We start from the raw sequence: 21003 nt of genomic DNA on the forward strand, positions 1-21003 counted from the left end.
AGTACTTGGGGTACCTTGGAGATCTATGAGAAATGTGATGATTTTCAATGGTGTTGCCTTGCTTTGGAAGGGGGGTAGTCTTATACGGTGAGTATAGACCAAAACCTATGTTTTAACTTGAAAATAAGGGGGGGGGGGGTCGTCTTATACACCCAGTCGTCTTATACGCCGGAAAATACGGTATTTAAAGATTTATTAAACTCTTTTCATAAATATTAATTTACTCAAATCCATATTAGCAAACATTGGATTTCAGGGTTTTTAAACAAGCCTTAAGACAATACCAGTTTCTATTCCAGCTGCCAGTAGTGTGGAGATAACCCTGATTCCAATTTAATGTGTGTCAGAAATGTTTATGATATTATTTACAGGAACCAATGGAAGTGTTATAAAGATAAAAGATAAGAATTGCAAGGCGAGACCTTTCCTTGTCAAGCTTTACAATAAAAACAAACAATAAAAAAACCTTTTCTATCATACCATGGAATAACATCAGATAATTATTACATATTAAAGTATTTTCTATAACCTTTTTTAATAATTATTTTATTTTGTAAGACAGCTTGAAATAAATAGAAAAACAGTGTTATTCAATGAATGATAATTCAATAGGTACATCATTTGCAGCACTATTTCGTGGTTACATGTGTCAAGAATACCCAAGAATTTAATCCAATGAAGTACCACTGGTGAAATCAACAGGGGAACAGCATAGGTAAATACACTGCCTAGGCAATGTAGGATTCTGGGCAAGGGTACAAAACACAATGAGCCATGAGGGGAAAATAGGAGAGTCTAGGTGGTCAACTTGACATTCAATATGGCGCAACTACATAATGACTGCAGCTCAGATGCCAAACATATCCTTCTGGACCTTGGGTAGCCATGGCTGATCCAGTTACAAAGACATCTTGTAAGCCTGAGAATGGAGCTCAGTTTTGTCTCTTTGCTCGGGGCATAGTTTTTTGGGTGTTATAATTAGTTGGCACAAAAACAATGCTTTGCTGTTCCTACTTGGACCTGCAATATTAATAATTTGTGGTTGTGTTAGTAAGAATACGGATTTTCTACCATTTCCAAAAAGCAAAGCAGGCGATCGAAGCAGGTAAATGGGAAAAATACAAAAAGACAGATGAAATGATTGAAATCTCTGTGATTTCATGTTTTTTTTCTGATGAGCTGATGAGTTCAACCTGCCCATCTGAAGCTTGCTACCATATCTCAGCATGCTTTATTCTCTCTAGTTGATAGTGTCAGGTCCTCTGTAAAATGACTGTCTTGTGCACAGTGGTGGTGGTCATTGTAGAACAGAATATGATAACTTCACAGCTGTACACATTTCAATGATACCTGCAATATGTATTTACATTACATTAAAAAATAGAATTTGTTTTTCATTACAAAGCATGCTGTATTTTCCTATTTATATCAAATCAGTCATCAACAACATGCGTTGACCACATTTTAAAACTGAACTCTAGGCAGATTAAAAAAGCACAGATTCATGCAGCTGTATTATATATCAATATATGCAGCCGTGTACAGGTAAGTACCTGAATTTGACTTTGTAAAAGCTGGGGTGGGCAGGGAAGGGGGTGGGGAGAGGGGGGAGTAGCGTCTCAAAGTATTAATCAGATGCAGTGAAGGTATCAATCAATGTTGCAGTGAACGGGGCATGCTGATAGGAGAGGGGAGCAGAGAGACAGAGAGATGATCTTGTGAGTATGCTGCTTCTTCCTTCGCTGTCCAGTCACAGGGTAGGGGTGGCGAGAGACCTGTTAGTGAAGGTGCATCTGCTGTAGAGAATCTTCAGTTCCCCTTCCCTGCCAAGGTGTAACTGTGCTTTGTGGAAGAGCTGTGTAAATAAAAAGACTGGATGGACAGAAATAATAATCCTTTGGCTGGGAAAACAGCTCCAGTTTGTGTATTTCATCTGAATTAAGCTGTTTGCCTGGAGTTCAGCTTTAAAGGACCTCTGTACCAATGATAGCAGTTATATCAAGAATAATAAATACGTGTTTTTATTTCCTAATGCATTAAAGGGTTATGATAGGCTGAGTACACATTTTAGTAATTCTATAACCCTATATGGCAATCAGTGGCTGAACAGTACAAGGAGTTATTATGAAGTGCATACATACAACTCCTTAAAGATCTGAAAAATTCCTCAGTATTGACCACCTTATATGACTTCAATATCGCTTCTCAACCTTTTGGCTAAAATCAATTCTTCAATTGCTACTTGATTTGTACTCAGCAATTTTAGGCTACGGAGACACTAAGTGGACAAGTCTTCATTGTTCTTCCAAGGTAATTATTAAACTTTTTGTGTGCAGCAACAATTAACTCGCAATATACTAGATTGATCTGCAGTATCTTCATTTTTTTTTTATAAGTTCATGAGACATTCCTTAATAAAATCCAACCTATATTTTAAGGGTTCTTTTTTCCTCTAACTATAACACTTTACAAAGAAGGCAGGCCCTAAGACAATAGCTAAAATCTGTACACTTTCTGGGCTGGAGCACTGATTTAAAGGTTGGATCACATGACCTTACTTAGAAAGGTATAAGATACAAAAATCCCACATTCTCTCCCATAAATTCATTTTAAAGACTATACTGGTCCACACGGGTCAATCACTCACACAGTGAGGGCTTAAGGCTTATTTCTAATTCTCTAAGACTAGATTACCTGAAGCAGTATAATAAATACAGTTCCATTAATATATATTCAGTGCTAATTACTATATACATCTAAAGGAATGACACAGTCACCATAAGCCTAACTCAGTTTCTATGACATATCAGACTGCTGTTATCTTGTTAAGCAGGAATACATCAAACATTAAAGATTGATTTAAAAAAAATTGTGAAATAGTCACTACAGGCAATAATATTAAAGCACATTCATAATACAGTTTATAGCCAAAATAAAAGCCATCCAATTAATTAAAAAACAAATGCATGTATTTACCTCTTAGTCCCCGTTCACACTAAGGCTCTGACTAGCTTTGCTCTTCATACGATCAGACATAAATGTCCTCTCGGCTTATACTAGAAGTAGCTATATTAAATAAGTTAATCGGCATGCAGCATTATAAATCAGCTTCAGGAAAGTTCCTGATCACATAAATGTACTAAAAGGGGAAAATCATCCAAAATGTTTTTATTTCTTTGGATAGAAGCCAGATGGGTTGGGACCTTTGATTACTTAGTTTTGTGTAATTAAACTAAAATTAATTTGGATTATTTCCAAACAGTGTTGAAATAAAAATGTAACACATTTTTGGCTCTTTTATCCTTTTTTTTCCTTCTTTTGAGGCTGCAATTTCATATGTTGTAAATCACAGGTTCAGCAAAAACCAAGGAAAGAGTCTCTTATAACATATGACGACTGGTTCAACAAGAAAACACAGAAAAAAAATGTATAATAATTAATAATCTTTGAAACATGTAAATTCATGCCCCGTACACACGTTCCGATAATCGTACGATAAAACTAGCTCTCGACCTGATCGCACGAGAATCTGATCGTTAGTACACAGCTTTCGACAGCCGATCAAGACAGTTGGTCCAACAAAATCCGAAGGGACAAACAGGAAAACTTCTGTCATACGATAGCCCCGCAAACGACAATCGTTTCATCAGTACATTATGCGTCTGCTAAAAATCGATCGACAAAGACCGCGCATGATCAGAAACACTAAAATAGCACGGAAAAAGCCTGGTTGCCATTGTTTTTGTTTTGCACCATCTGATACGTAGCTAAGCAACCAGGAAGCTTTTCCCGAATCTTACGACAAAAATCATACGGTTTGTATGCATTGTTGAATTCGATATTAGTATCATGCAACAAAATGTGAACAATAAGTCGACCGATTATCTGAACGTGTGTACAGGGCATCATTCAGACTGTTTATCTACAGCATCCAAAATACAAACAAAATAATAAATAAATAATACTAAATAAATAAAAATAAACCTAACAAAATGCTTGAGTGCCGGTTCACACTAGGTCGCTCCGATTTAAGGGGCGACCTGTGAAGTCGCGTGCAGCACGACTTCGGCACGACTTGCACGGACTTCATAAAATGAATGTCAATGCAAGTCGCCCCGAAGTAGTACAGGGCCCTTTTTCCAAGTTGGAGCAACTTGTGTCGCTCCTATTAGAACCGTTCCTGTACTACTCAATGACCGCGACGGTGCACGACTTGCCAGGCTGACCAAGTCGCCTGACAAGTCGTATTAGTGTGAACCGGCACTGACTGAATTATTATTTTTTTTTTCGAATGGCAGGCCTCACAGTTACAGTAAACATGTTTTTTTACTCAATAAATAGGCCACACCTAAGTAGCTATATGAGGCCTTGAATGAAGCAGGCAACCATTTTAAGACCTCAAAGGCCTGTACACGAGGTTACCGATCAAATTCTGATATAGTAGATAATATGATCGGAAGGTCTGTCATAAAATCTGACATAAAAATCTGTTATAATCGAGTGGCTTAATTATTGGGTCATACATATATTTTAGTTCTACCTACTTTTGCACCTCAGAGAATTAAAAATGTTTGGTAGCCAGAAGTACCACAACACAAGTATTGCATGAAAAAAATAACTAATGTAGCTAAGGGCATTTAACTGATATATATTCATATAGTTGTAACTGTTTTCTGCTGAAATTAATTTTTTTTCCCTAAAAATCTGTACAGGATTGAGACAGTGGTTGGATCATTTAGATATAAATGATTTAATATGTGCAATATTTAATGGGGCATTCCATGTCTCATCCTCAGTCATTGCCTAAAAAGTGAAAAAAAATGGAGAATAGGAAATACTGCTGTTATAAAATTGTCTGTACCTACAATGAGCAGCAGCCTTTTTTAGCTTTTTATTTTAAACCTTCCTTAGCTGTCAACAGACACATAGAATTCACATACTTTGGGAGCTCAGAAACAGGTTTATATTCCGACCATTTCCAATGTTTGTAGGCTCAGAGCTGCCCCCTCTGGCACCATACCGCTAGTGTGTCAACCATCATAGATAGTAAGGTACAGGAGGTGGACCAGAGCTCTTCAACACAGGAGCTGGTTAAAATTGTTATAACAAATTGGTCTTTGGTTCCCAAGATCTTCCTCAAGGTCTAGAACTGTTTAAGCAGGTGCCTGCTTTCCATGCATGGTGACAGATAAGAAAGTTTAAAGTGAACACAGATTCACTTTAATTATGATTGTGCTCATAAAACACATACTTTGTAAAGCCTACACAGCTAAGGAATTGCACTGAGGCTAAGCACTAATATGCTTTACATGGAGTACTATACATAAGCAGAGCCTACCTAAACTTTTCCTAAAACATATGACTGTATTCAGTGTATACACAATTAAAGCATAGTTTCACCCATTTGTTTTTGGGTGGATTGGATCACGGTTTTGTCCCAGATGGCTGTCGGTTTATGTTTGGCTGGGAGATGAGCTCCCTGGTTTGCTTCATTAGTGGATTCGCTCATCTAGTTGTCGACAATCCACTAGAGGTGGCAAAGGGATGCTACAAAAATAATTCAACATCTCTGTATCATCTGCCCACTACGTAATCCTGCAAGGGAGTATATAGGCAATCCACTCACTTTTCACCCCTGTAGTGGCGAAACACAGCAAGATGAGGGTAAATTTTCCCATTCAGGCCAAATACAGCATATAATATCTGGTTTAAACAATGAACCCTGTCACACTCATCATAAAATTAAAATCAAATTTTGTGTGGATTTTCAGTTTAATTCTGAAATCCCATCCATTGTACACATTCCATTAACATTTATAACAACACCAATGTGTATCACACACAAATAAATACATTTTTACATATAAAATATGGTCATAAATATATCTTTTACAGTAAAGCAATAAATAAATAATTTTGCGTTACTTTTCCGTTATATAGAATAAACACTTTGAAGAGTTCAATAAACACTATATGAACATTTGTTCTGATAGTAAGTAAAAATATTTTCTATTACTGTACATAGACAAAGTAGATAACATTTACAGTTCCACCTTTTTTAAATGGCCATTAGTTGTTTTTTTTTTAGATGGATCCATTCACAGCACAGTCCTCTGGCATTTTTTAATTTTACAACAAAATTGTTTGTCAGTTTCTTCTTTACATTTTTTAAAGAATGTTTGAAACCTTCTTTAAATAATAAATATTTTCTTGGCTACAGTAAAACAAAATCATTTCTCAAATAAAAATCCATTTCTCCTACAATCCCTAATATTGTAAGCTTTTTTTTTTTCATTGCACAGTGTTGTATATTCAAAATGATTTGCACATCTCAAAAACAATTTCAGAATGCAAAATTAATTTCAACATTGACTGTTTACACAGGATTAATTTTAGCTAACAAAATTCTCGGTACGGAAACATATATGAAAATAGGCAGCAATGCTATTATGCCATAAAATCAAAAGGAAAGAAACAATTTGTTTCCATTTGGAGGTGCAATGGGACATTGAAAACAGTGAAAACTGCAAATACAATTGCACCTTATATAAAATTAAAAATAAATGATCAATACATTTTCATAACCTCAGCATTACTTATAAAACATTCATGTTTAATATGTTGTTAAAGCTAAATAGAACTGATTGAATATTAAATATTTTTGGTATTTTACATTTTCTCAGACCAGTGCTCTTTGGTTTAAATCCCATCACAGTATAGATCCATATTAATTGCTCATTTCACTCAGTTTAAACTAAAAGAGTTGTTGCCTGGACTACCACTGCTTCACAATCTTCAGTAAACATTAATACCATGAAAGCACCCTTAGGTAACCACTACAGGGCAAGTTTTTCACCATTCACGTAATGATGCTTTCTAACTTGCCAGAGCATTTCCCAGTGCCTCAACATTTATGCTCATTATCTTCAAAGGAAATATTTATAATCACAAATGTTTTTGTGATCTATATTATAGTTAGGACCAATAAACCAGCTCTATTCTCATAGTTTTGTCTTAAAAAAATATCAGTATATACAGCAATTATCTTTAGAAATCCTCCTAATGGTTAAATTAAGCCATATACATGCATATAGTTTTCCATAATAGTGTACAAATTGTCATATTCCACCAATCAATATATCTGTACACTCCTTGAATATTGATACCCCAGCCACTCATGCATATTCATGAGTATGAACATGCCGATTTATATTTCACCTATGCTTACTAAGTAGAAGCATTTAAATAAATAAATCAAAGCACTCTTGTGCTAAGAAACCAAGTGAATTCTTGTAGAGTTATAGGTTGCTTAGTGCAATCACTTGTACTTGGTGCTGTATAAAATATTAAGTACACTCTTAGATTCAGCATAGAATTCTTCAATAAAGCATGTCAAATGCACTTAATTAAAGGCAGGGCCAAGTTTTAAAATTTCATAAAATGAACAAACTGTGCTGTTTCATATTCACCTCAGGATTAAACCTGGACCTAATGGTCCAAATACTAAGACTTTGACTCCCAAAGATGTAACTCTAGCACCATCCACTGTTTCTTTATATTTAAAGCTGGAAGCTAGAGTCAACTGTGACTCCATACCGCCTTCATGTTCCTCCTGCCTGCTATTACACTGACAACTGCATATGTAGGGCAGCAATTCATTTATATTGTAGAGAAAACTGTGATTACTGCTAACTAGCAAGCATTTTTCTGCTTGAATAATTTATCCAGCATAAGCTGAACGGATCTGTTTTCTTTACAGAAAAGGTCTGAAGTGTTGTGTGCAGCAGGTGCTATCTGGAGAGAAAGCTTGTAAAACACTTTCAAGACATGTGCTTTGAAATCCTGCCTTAGCCAAGAATCTCTTCAAAGTTAACAAGTTGTTTAATCTGTTCTGTGTGCATTGAATGCCTTCGAAGCAGCATTTTTTTGCTCTTTGACTCTTTTGGAAAAAGAGGAGCTGAGGGCACGAGCATTTTTGTCCCTGGGAAAGTAACACTGGATATTTTGTTGTGACCACTAATGTCTGGAATAGGAGGGTGGGGATTTACATTTAGTGGTGGAAGAAATCCTGGTCTGGTTTGGCTAATGTGATCTAGGAGTAAGGCTCCAGATCCACGCCTCTCAAGAATGGCGTGGTTCCTTCTACTTAAGGGTGTAACAGACACACTTTCGAGAGACTCCCTGGAACCACACAGTAGAGAAGAAGGAGAAAACATCTTCTTCTTCTCCAAAAGGACTTTGCTGTCCTCTGCTGCAGCTGGACCATGACACCTAGTGAGCTGTGAATCTGAGCTGTAATGATTGGCTCCTAAATTTCTTCTTTGAACGATGCTCCTCAAGCTTGATACTGATATTGTATTTACTGTGTCAGGGTCTTGATCTACTGGCATTTCTGATTTGTTTGGTGTACCTTCTGTATACAGTGACTGTGAATTAATTTCATCATATGAAAGTTTCCTCGGACCAGAGGTATCAAATGTTTTTAAAAGATGAGTAGGATCCTTCACATCTATGCTCTGATGACGAGTGAAGTAACGCTTGGAATACACCAAGCCATTCATTTTAAGAGAAAGTTCTTCTTCAGGGGTAATATCTTGAAGCTCTTCTTGCAAAGAGGACACTTTATGCTGATGTAAAAGAGATGGTGGAATTTTCAACCAGGGTTCAGAATGCAACCTTTGTAGAAGTGGTAACTTAGCCCCAATATGCATCATATGGGCTTTCTTTGTTGGAGAACCTGGCTCAGAAGAACCTTTGAATTCAATAGATGTATCAGCCTCTTTAAAGTTAAACAGTTCCTTTTCTGCTTCAAAAGCACTTGAAATTGGCGTAGGAGAGGTTTTAAGTTCAATTTCAGAAGGTGATGTACATGGGCTTGGAGAACTGTGGTCATCAATTCCTGGAGAAGGTGGAACATTTAAATACTGTCTTGTTTTTTGTCTTCCTGATGGAGATTTATCAGTCGTTATAATGATAACTTCTTTACCTTTAGCCTTGCAAGCATTAAGTAGGATTCTGAGTGTCTCTTTGTCTTCTGAGTTGACTGCATAAACCAGTGCAGAGAAGCCGGTGTGGTCCTGAAGACTGGGGTCAGCTCCACTTTCGAGCAGCAGAGAAACCACTTCAGAACTAGCGTTTTCCAAACAAGCATGCATTAGTGCAGTTTTCCCAAACTTGTCTTGAATGTTTGGGTCTGCATTATTTTCCAGTAGATATTTAATCATTTTAACTTTGCTTACACTTTGATGATCCACATGCTTAGTTTTGCAAGCAATCATTAGCGGTGTTTCTCCACGATCATTACTCTCATTGATATAAGCTCCCCCTTCCAAAAGAAGTCTTGTGAGGCGCAATCTGCTCTGGTATACAGCTTTAATAAGGGAGTTCCCTTCAGTCGTCACATCCAGGCTTTCATCCATTGTTACTGGTAGCTCTTCACTATCACAACTGTAAGATAGCAAAGGGTATAAAGTTATTATATAAGCTTTACAAACGTGATTTTACATTTTTGATAAGTACAGTCTTACAATTGTTAAAAATAAGCTTGAGGAAAATAGTTAAATACATATATGAGAACAGTTTTACCTACTAAGGGATTTGTATTTCTGTTTATCCCTATTATCTGTTTAGCCCTAACCAGGTCTTATATCATCTGTAAAATAAAAATTGAAAGAAAAACCCCCCTTCAGAGGGAACAGCCCCTTTTATACAGCATCCTGGAAAACCTTGCTGCCAAAAGAAGTAAAGAAGCATCCGCAGATGCCAAAGTATCTACTTTGTAGAACTTTGTGAAGGTATGCACCGACGACCAAGTGGCCGCCTTGCAAACTTGAGAAACTGACGCTTGATGACGGAAGGCCCAAGAAGTACTCAGCGCCCAAGAAGAATGCGCCGTGACAGGGAAAGGAGGAACCTAATCTTAAATGAAATAGGCCTGAGTTACCATCTGTCTGATCCATCTGCATGATTTACGGAGCGCTGTGTCCATCGATAAACAAAAGAGAAACTTCTTTTTTTTTCATTTTGAATAGAATAGAGATGGATTAGAACACTTTGTCAGTTTTAATTGCTGTCTGTGCCTTCGTTAGAGAGCTGCACTCTTTCTATTTGTCCGGGTATTAATATCATTGAAAAGTGAGGGTAAAAGAAAATCCCAAATTTTGGGTAGACATCAGAACAGTAAAAGGAGAAATTTTCCAATAGGGACACTAGTTCAGGTGACCCTGGGATTGGAATAAAAAAAAAAAAACTTGCACTGCTATATGTATAAAAGTGTAAAACTGATACTGTAATATTAATTAAAGCTGTTTGCACCCTTTGCCACTCTTATGTGTATGAGACTATGAAAAAAAAAGGTGCAGCACAAAATATGTCTCCAAATTATATCACAAATTTCAAAATACAAACAATAATATGTGCATGAATAAAAGTCTCATGTGCATAAAACAGTCTCTTGGCATTTTTTAATAAAATCAACATGCTCTTATTTCCTGTGAATTATTCACTTTTGCCCTTCTCCACCTTCAGTGCTCTACCAATACAGCACTGATTGTGGAGGAGGGTATGAGCGAATAATTCATGGGAGAATAAGATCACTCTTATTTAATTAAAAACACCAGGAGACTGACTGTATGCTGCAAATTACACGCTGGGATCCCTCACTTTGGAGGGATTTCTTATAATTTCCTGTTTTGGTCATAGGAGAGGAAATCTCTCCAATGGGGCACAGATGGAGGAAAAAAAATAAAACAACAACTTACTTTAACCACATAATGACCGCCCACCGCAGATATACTGCGGCAGGCAGCCGCTGCTGGATACGTCACTCGCTCAGCCGCCTGTGGGGGGCCGGAGGCGCGCTTCCGTCCCCGCTCGTTCACTGAGATCCCCGCGCGAGTTCGGCACTGTGCGACGTTAACCACTTGCCGACCGCCGCACGACTATATACTGCGGCAGTCTGGCGCTCCTGGGCAAAGCGACGTACCGGTACATCGCTCGCCCACGAGCCTCTAGGGGGCGAGCGCGTGCCGCCGGAGGCACGCTACCGCTCGTTCCCTGATATCCCCGCCGACATCGGAGCCGCCGGTCACTCGCGATCTCCCGCAGGAGAGGGAGAAAGGCAGACGGCTGATGTAAACACAGCCGTCTGTCATTCTCCCTGATGTAAGTGCAGAGACTATACGATCCTGCTATGTAGGATCGTATGTTTCTGTGGTAACATCACAAGCCACGCCCCCACAGTTAGAATCACGCCCCTAGGGATACATTTAACCCACTGATCACCAATAAAGTTAACCCCTTCCTTGCCAGTGTCATTTTAGAGTAACAGTGCATATTTATAGCAATGATTACTGTAGTAATGTCACTGGTACTCCCAAAAGTGTCAAAAATGTCAGTCAGGGGTCCGATCTGTCCACCACAATGTCGCAGTCCCGCAAAAAAATTGCAGATCGCCGCCATTACTAAAAAAAAAAAAACAATAAAAATGACATAAATCTTTCCCGTAGTTAGTAAGCGCAATAACTTTTGCGCAAACCAATCAAAATACGCTTATTGCAGTTTTTTTTTACCAAACATATGTAGCAGAAAACAAATTGGCCTAAAATGTTAAAAAATTTTGATTTTTACATTTTTTTTGGAGAATTTCATATAAAAAAATGTGAAAAATATTGTTATTTTTTCAAAATTGTCGCTCTTTTTTTGTTTATAGCACAAAAAATAAAAATCGCACAGGTGATCAAAAACCACCAAAAGAAAGCTCTGTTTGTGGGAAAAAAAGGACGTCAATTTTGTTTGGGTACAGCGTCGCACGACCGCGCAATTGTCCGTTAACCACTTAAGCCCCGGAGGATTTGGCTGCTCAAAGACCAGGGCCTATTTTGCGATTCGGCACTGCGTGAATTTAACGGACAATTGCGCGGTCATGCGACGCTGTACCCAAATGAAATTGACGTCCTTTTTTCCCCACAAATAGAGCTTTATTTTGGTGGTATTTTATCACCTGTGCGATTTTTATATAATGTTTGGGGGTTCTAAGTAACTGTCTACCAAAAAATATTTGAACTTGTAAGCAACTTAACCACTTACTGCAAAGTGACGTAGGGCTACGTCGGCAAACTTTGCGGTGTTATACCGGGGTGATGCCTCTAGCTAGAGGCACCATCCCGGTACTGTGGTTTAGAGCCGACGGTCGGCTTTTAGCGTTATATTAAAACTGAATTTTGTACTGTACTTTCCTGGTGCCTCCATGGCAGCATACTAGTGATAGAGCCCCGCCTCTACTCCTCCCTCAGGACTAGTGAGTAGCATAAAAGAAAGGCCCAGCCCCCTGTCCCATCATTCTCCTTTTTTTCCTCATACCTTCGTGACTGGTGAAGAATAAGCAGTATGTCCATACCTCTGCCTCCAGGCAGCTCTCTCCTGTGCGCAGTCCCGGTTCTTGGGTCGCTCAAAGCACTAATAAGGCCGGGAACCCCCTTCTGTGGATCTTTGGGGTACAAATTGCAGTGTTTCCTCATAGGAACGCATACTGCTACTGTCTCTTTAAAAATCTTTAAATGTTTGGCTTTGCAGGATTTTGCACAAGGACCGTCTTTTTTTTTTTTTCCTCTTTTCAGCTTGGATTCCCCTTTAGGTTTTCCAGTACTTATTTGTGTGTTTGTTTGTTTGTGTTCGTTTTCATTGTCATCTTCCCCTTCTCTTTCCCTCTTTTTCTTTTCCCTTCTTGCCTTTTGTCTTACCTTTTCAGCCTGTCCCTTTAAGTTTTCTTTGAAATCATTCGATCCTGTGTACTTGGCTCCCAGTCCTGGGATTCCCCCTGCAGCGCCATGCAAATCGAGGCCGCCCCTTGCTCCACAGAGTCTCGGCGTCTCTGCGGACCGCCTCGTAAGGCGGGGAGTAGGGCCGTGCACGAGGAACGTTCTGCGCATGCGCCCGCGCATGCGCAGTGCGGTTGAGGCTCGGGCGGCCATCTTGGATGTGGGAACCAGGTGTAATTTTGCCCTGAGTTCCCACAGAAGCTAAGGGGAGGGGTTTTGTGCTCTCTTAGGCTGCTCTGCCTATTAAAGGGCCATTCCACCTGCTGTCCACCCGAAAGACAGCATCTTTCCCTGCTCCTACCGACTTGTTAAAGCCCTTGGTAGGTAGCATTTTATAATACTTTTTTTTTTTTTTTTTCCTCCGTCATCATTCCCATTTATTCAGTTGTTATTTGTCTTCGATAAAACTTTTTTTTTTTCTCTCCCATTCTTTTTTTTTTTTTGCCCTTCTTTTTTTCTCCCTTTTTCTGTTTTCCTTCTTGCGTTTTTTTCTCACAGCCGGTCCTTCTGCAACGCCCTACGATGAGCCACTCATCACGTAACCAAGATCCTCACAATAGGTATGGGACCACCTTTCTGTAAGTATTGAAGTAAGAAGGAAAAGAGTGCTTGTATGGACTAACAAGTGTCCTTTGTTCCAGCCCAACACACTCCAAAAGATCCGGGAAGTCTTCGAGGCACCGCGACCATGACAGTCCAGATCGCAGATCAAGATCTTCCCACTATAGATCCTCAGAAAGATCTAGGTCAAGATACCGTCGCTCTCCTTCTCCGCCATCACATTCATCAAGGAAGAAGTGCTGGGCTTGTGGCGCAGTACCCTTACCTAGAAAACTAGTCTGCCAGGACTGTTTTCGGGACTACGCAGCCAACCGGGAGTTGGAAAACCAACAAGTGGTGGATCTGCTAAAGCAGACAATGAAAGATTCCCTTTCGGAGTTGACAACTCTAGTACCCACACAGGCGGCTCCCTCTGCAGCTCAAGTTCCGGACAGGGATGATAGCGCTCCAGGCCCCTCTGGGCTAAACCCTTCACGTGCTGCGGCTCCATTACTTGGAGAGGCATCTTCAGGTCACCTTTCAGAAGAATCCATAGAGGAGTCGGACCCGTCAGGCTTTAACTATGCCTTAATCCCACCTTTTATTCAGGCAGTTACATAGTTACATAGTTACATAGTAAGTGAGGTTGAATAAAGACAATAGTCCATCCAGTTCAACCTGTGTAGGTGTGTGTGGCTGTACTCATCTCACATACCCCTGAATGTTCTGATCCTTGAGATGTAAGTCTAAGAGTCTTTTGAAAGCCACCATACTACCCGCAGAAACCACCTCTTGTGGTAGAGAATTCCACAATCTTGTAGCCCTAACAGTAAAGAACCCCCCACGTTGCCTGTGGTTAAAACGCTTCTCCTCTAATCGCATTGTATGCCCTCGAGTCCTCATGCAATCCCTTCGAATGAACAGCTTTTTTTCTAAGCTGGGATCCCCATTAAGATATTTATAAATTGCTATCATGTCCCCCCTCAGACGTCTCTTCTCCAGGGAGAATAAATCAAGCGATTGTAGACGCTCTTCATAGTCAAGGTCCTCCAATCCCCTAATTAGTTTAGTTGCCCTTCTCTGGACTCTCTCCAGCTCCAACACATCCCTCCTGAGGACTGGCGACCAGAACTGGACAGAATACTCCAGATGCGGTCGGACCAGAGTTTTATAAAGTGGAAGGATTATAGTCTTATCTCTGGAATACATCCCTTTCTTTATGCATGCTAATATTCTGCTGGCTTTGGCAGCTGCCGCTTGACATTGCATGCTGTTGCCTAATCTATCATCAACCAAGACTCCCAGATCCTTCTCCATTTTTGATTCCCCCAAGGGTTCCCCTCCTAACGTGTATTGTGTTTTTATGTTTTTAGTCCCCAAGTGCAAAACCTTACACTTCTCCACGTTAAACCTCATTTGCCATGTCGTTGCCCACTCTGTAATTTTGTCCAGGTCATTCTGTAGGATATCTGCTTCATGCTGTGCAGTTATTGCCCTGGCCAATTTTGTGTCATCTGCAAAAGCTGATAACGCACTACTGATCCCGTCCTCAATGCTGTTTATGAATAAATTGAACAAGGTTGGTCCCAGGACTGAGCCCTGGGGCACCCCGCTTACAACCTCAGACCAGTCTGAGTATGCGCTGTTTATTACCACCCTTTGGACACGCCCTTTAAGCCAATTCCGTATCCAAGAGCAAACCCTGCTTTCGATACCTGCAGACCTTATTTTATAAATTAAGCGCTTGTGGGGAACTGTATCAAACGCCTTAGCGAAATCCAAGTACACCACATCCACTGGTCTCCCCCTATCTAGCTCACAGCTTACCTCCTCGTAGAATGCTAAGAGATTGGTTTGACAAGAACGCCCATTTGTAAACCCGTGCTGATTACTGCTGATGATGTTGTTGTCTTTAGCAAACTCTACGATATAGTCCCTTATCATCCCCTCCAGAAGTTTACATACTATTGATGTCAAACTGACAGGCCTATAATTTCCCGGGATATGCCTCTGGCCCTTTTTGAATATCGGAATCACGTTAGCTTTCTTCCAATCCCCTGGTACATCTCCTGTCCTAATACTGTCAGCAAAGATCAGTTAAAACAGCAATTGCCTGGGAGGATCCTGAAGAACCCACTCCTAAGTCAAAAACGTATTTTCCCTTCCTTAAGAGGAAACAAGTATTCTTTCCTCTTATGGGCGAGATAAGAGAAATTATCGAAGAGGAATGGAAGAAGACGGATAAAAAGTTTTCATTGGGCCGTCTTAATAAACTCTACCCTCTAGCCGAGGCTGAAGCGCAATCATTAAATTCCATGCCGGTGGTGGATGCTGCAGTCATTCGGCTCGCCAAAAACGTGACACTACCTATGGAAGATGCAGCTTCATTCAAAGATCCGCTAGATCGGAAAATAGATCTGGACCTAAAAAGGAGCTACCTGGCCTCGGGCGCAGCCTGTAAACCGGCTATTGCCCTTACATCTGTCTCCAATGCCATCAGGGCGTGGACGGAAAATGTTGAGACAGCGCTACGCCAAAATGTCCCTAGAGAAGACATTGTCAAGGCACTGGAGGAACTGAAAATTTCGGCCGATTTCATCGGAGAGGCCGCCATCGATACCATACGTTGTTCCGCACAATCAATGCTCCACACAGTAATGGCCAAAAGGGCCCTCTGGCTAAAACCATGGACAGCTGACCTTGCGTCCAAACAGAGTTGGTGTAAGATTCCGTTCGACGGCAAAACCCTCTTCGGAGAAAAAATGGACAAGGCTATTTCCAGGGTAACTGGAGGCAAGTCTGGTCTCCTGCCACAAGACAGGAAAGTCAAGAGAACAAGAGTCTATTCGTCTAGATTCCGGCCCTCAAATTCCAGAGATTTTAGGCAAACCAGACAGAACAGGGATAACAGAAGACCCTGGAGAGGCACCCAGGCCTCTTTTTTGAACACACGCAAAACCAAGGCTTTCACCGCTCCCCAGGAGGCAACGAAGCCTTTTTGACGCCAGAAGATCGCAACCCCTCCCAGTCGGAGCCAGGCTACAGGCTTTTCTCCCAATTTGGGCTTTGCGTTGTCAGGACCCCTGGGTTCTGTCAACAATCCATCAGGGTCACCGGTGGGTGTTTGCTCATCCTCCTCCTCATGCATCGTTTCAGGAGTCAAGAATACCAGCCTCGCCATCAAAAGCGTTGGCATTATCCCAATTCCTGACAGATCTTCAGCTTCAAGGTGCAGCCATACCGGTTCCATTGGCGGAGCGTTACACCGGTTTCTATTCTCCACTCTTCTTAGTGCCAAAAAGGACGGGAGGTTGGAGGCCGGTGATAGACCTCAAGAGGCTCAACCGATATATAGAACTCGAGAGCTTCAAAATGGAATCCCTGCAAACTATCATTCAGGTCATTCAGCCAGGAGATTGGTTAATATCTCTCGATCTACAAGATGCTTACCTGCACATCCCAATCTTCCCAACTTATCAGAGATTTCTGAGGTTCGCTGTAGGCGAGATACACCTTCAGTTCAAGGCCCTGCCATTCAGGCTCTGCACGTCTCCGCGAGTGTTCACCAAAACCTTGATAACTGTCCTAGCCCCCCTCAGGGAAAGGGGGTTGAGAGTGTACCACTATCTAGACGACATTCTCCTGTTGGCAAGCAATCCAGATCAACTCAGATCCCACAGGGAAATTCTCCTTCAGACTTTACAGGAGTTCGGCTGGCTCATAAATTTTCAAAAAAGCAACTTGTCTCCGACACAACAGATGGTTTACCTGGGAGCCATGTTCAATACCCAAGTGGGGACAGTGTCCTTACCCAGCCAGAAAATGGATATTATCATACGGAGGATGTTCACTGTAATTCGGAGTACTCATCTGACGGCCTCTCAGTGTCTGAGTCTAGTCGGCACAATGTCCTCTTGTATTCCCATGGTGCCATGGTCCCACTGGCACCTGAGGTTTTTCCAAACAGGTTTTCTGTCACAATGGAGAAAACAACACCTCTCCCAGAAAATTCAAGTGACCGCCTTAATGCGCAGAAGCTTGTTTTGGTGGACGAAGAAGGAAAATCTTGCCAATCCCCGTCACCTAGGCTCATTCAACTGGACCATCCTTACGTCCGATGCGAGTGGGCACGGATGGGGCGCCCATTGCGGTGAGGTCAAGCTTCAGGGAAGATGGTACCACTCAACCAAAGGGGTGGTATCCAATGTACTGGAACTAAGAGCGGCATTTCTAGCTCTGATTTCCTTGGCACCCCTCCTCCAAGGCCACAGAGTCCTCCTGAGATTAGACAACAAGACAGCAGTGGCATACCTGCTGAGACAAGGAGGTACTCGCAGCAGGACCCTCCTCCGAGAGGTCGAACCCATCATGCTGTGGGCAGAGAGGAACCTACGAGATCTCAGGGCCGTTTACATTCCGGGCCGGCTGAACACAGTGGCAGACGCTTTATCCAGGAGGTTCACAGACAACAACGAGTGGTCCCTACATCCACAAGTTTTTCTCCAAATCACCAACCTCTGGTACCCTCCTCAAGTGGACATGTTTGCCACTCCGGACAACTCGAAACTGCCCAGATTCTACTCTCGTCTCCCCTGCTCTCAGTCGGAAGCAGTCGATGCCCTGACCTGCCCGTGGAATTTCTCGACAGCCTATGCCTTTCCTCCCCGCCCACTGATTCTGAAGTTTCTCCGGAGACTTCTCACAGAATCAGTACAAGTCCTGGCGATACTCCCTTTTTGGCCGAAGAGACCATGGTTCCCTCTAGCCATCCATCTCAGTGTGGAACCCCCCATCAGGATTCCACTTTTTCCCAACCTACTGTCCCAGCAGGGACTATATCATCCGAACCCGCAGAGATTAGATCTGCGGGTTTGGAAACTGAAAGGCAAAGGTTTCAGGCCTTAGGGTGTACTCCTGAAGTCATCACGACACTTTTGAAAGCCAGGAAGCCCTCTACCAACGCGGTCTATTCAAAAGTGTGGAACAAATTCCTAGCGTTTGCCGCGGGGCAGGACTTCAACCCCGTCCTCCCCTCTACCTCTCAAGTCTTAGCCTTCTTACAGACAGGACTGGATTTAGGATTGGGACTAAGCTCCCTCAAAGTACAGGTAGCGGCAATCTCGGCTGCGACCAACAAGAGATGGGCCGAAGATCCTCTAGTGGTTACCTTTTTAAGAGGAGTGTTGAAAATTCGCCCTCCCGTTAGACGCTCTTTTCCACAGTGGGATCTCTCCCTGGTCCTGGAAGTTCTTTGTAACCCCCCATTTTCTCCAGTGGAACAGGCTTCTCTTTGGAACTTGTCATTGCAAACTGCCTTCCTCTTGGCCATCACCTCCGGCAGACGAGTCTCCGAGCTACATGCCCTGGGAATAAGTGAGGATCACATCGCCTTTTTTCCGGACAGGGTTGAACTTCGCCCTAGACAGGGGTTCATCCCCAAGGTCTCCTCCTCTTCCCATCTTCTAGAACCTTGGGCCCTTCCGGTTTTCCAAAACGCGGATGCAACTCAGCACGACCTAGACATCTCTAGAGTTCTTCGAGCCTATCTGGAAATCACAAGCTCATTCAGACAATCTGACAGTTTGTTTGTCATCCCCTTTGGGAAAAACAGGGGCAAAGAGTCCACCAAGAGGACTCTATCATCATGGATCATCAAACTCATCCAGAAAACCTATAAAGTCAAGGGGCTATCTCCACCTTCACAAGTAAGAGCTCATTCTACTAGGGCAGTCTCGGCTTCCTGGGCGGCAAGGGCCAACGTTTCCTTAGAGACGGTTTGCAGGGCCGCCTCATGGTCATCACGGCATACATTCTTCAAACATTATCGTATCGACCCAGGGTCGCTTACAACTGTAGAGTTCGGCAGAAGGACTATTCAGTCAGCCATGTCTTTGCCCAATTAAAGATTTGCATATTTAGCATTACCCACCCATTTGTCTTGCTAGTTATTTATCACTAGTATGCTGCCATGGAGGCACCAGGAAAACGGAAAATTGTTTCATACTTACCGTAATTTTCCTTTCCTGGTGCCTATCCATGGCAGCATATGCTCCCACTCCTGGTATTCTATATGACAGAGAATGATGGGACAGGGGGCTGGGCCTTTCTTTTATGCTACTCACTAGTCCTGAGGGAGGAGTAGAGGCGGGGCTCTATCACTAGTATGCTGCCATGGATAGGCACCAGGAAAGGAAAATGACGGTAAGTATGAAACAATTTTCCGTTTTTCTGTAATTGTCTGTTAAATGCAATGTTATATGGCTATACCCCCACCCCAGATACTCCCAAATGGAAATCATGTCTAAAGGGATGCAGACCCTACAGTTTCTTTATTAGAGCCCTGCAGGTGAAGCAGCTGATTGACCACTCCCATACATCTTCACTTTCCACATGGACACAGACAAACAAAAAGCTATTACTTCAGAATAACAAAAGGTAGAAATATGCAATGTTTGTTAAAATCCTTGTAATGTACATAGATCACCCAGAGGGGAATGTTTTTTTCTCAACAAAAGTGGAGTTACTCGTTAAGGATAAGGTATTGTTGAGGCACAAAATCACCTATACTCTTTTCTTTGTTTTTTATTGGTTGAGCCAGATAGACTTGTGTCTTTTTTCAACCTAACTATGTAACTCCTAAAGTAGTTTAGACTTCACCTGAAGAAGGACATTATTCTTCCATCTCTATGTCTGGCTTCAGTACATTGGAAGAAAACTGCCTGAATGTGGTTCATGCTGTATGAGTTTATCACTCAGCCACTGACTTTTTTCTCATTCCTGATGCTCCCCATAAAGGAGAACCAGCTTTGCGCACTTCCATTTCTAGGTGGCTCAGAGAGATCATTGACCAAGCCTATGGGCTTAAGGTCAAGGTTCCTTTTTTTGTCAAGGCCCACTCCACTAGATTGGTAAATGCCTCTTGGGTGTTTAACAATCAGGCAACTGTTTGCCAGATTTGCAAGGCTGTCCGCTAGGGTTGCCACCTCACCCTTTAAACCAGGACACACATCAAGTACACAGGTTCTGTGGCTGAATAAAGTGGTAATTAAACTCTCTTAGTGCCAGATGTGCATTCATATTAGCCTCAGAACCTGTGTGATTAATATGTGTTTTGGTTTAAAGGGATGAGGTGCCAACCCTACTGTCTGCTGGTCTTCTGTTCACATATTTTCTGTTTTACTAGTTGGATGTTCAGGCCTCTTCTAATGCCCATTTTAAAAGTCTAAGTCAAAGTCTATGCATCACTTTTTCTCTAGCCCAACAGGAAACAACACTTGTGCTCCGGGGGATGGGACAGTTGTTCCCCGCCGGACCTGCTGCTTGAAGTGGCCAGGAGTATAGGATTACCAAGTACACTTGAGGAAAGTATTCATGCTGTGGGATGCTATGCACCTATGTAGGAATCTGTTAAGAGGTGTTGCCTAGTTTACATAACTAAACTTGGGTCTCTAAGCAGCAGATGGCCTATGTGCATGAACCAAGCAGACCTCTGGCTACCCCCGCTTTGAAAACTTTACAATCACCATCTCTGAACTAAAGGAGCTTGAGAATCTTTGAATCTTACCCTCTGAATGCTCCCCTGTACTTTCACAGGGATTTGCACCGAAGTCTGGTGTGGGCTCTTTCCTCCTAGAGAAGCCTCCTG

The 21003-nt window shown here is 41.8% G+C and overlaps 1 protein-coding gene across 1 annotated transcript in view; it reads right to left on the reverse strand.

The window, feature by feature from the left end:
• Positions 1-6442: 6442 nt before the first annotated feature.
• The window catches only part of ANKRD34B (ankyrin repeat domain 34B), a 108693-nt gene continuing 94132 nt past the window's right edge, over positions 6443-21003 (reverse strand). Inside the window, exon 2 of the mRNA XM_082269737.1 lies at positions 6443-9433. Coding sequence (XP_082125863.1) covers positions 7848-9419 — 1572 coding nt within the window. The 5' untranslated portion in view covers positions 9420-9433 and the 3' untranslated portion in view covers positions 6443-7847. The remainder of the gene's footprint in view (positions 9434-21003) is intronic.

This window comes from Pelophylax lessonae (assembly GCF_965119305.1).
Source record: "Pelophylax lessonae genome assembly, chromosome: 1".
In the NCBI taxonomy this organism is placed as follows: domain Eukaryota; kingdom Metazoa; phylum Chordata; class Amphibia; order Anura; family Ranidae; genus Pelophylax; species Pelophylax lessonae.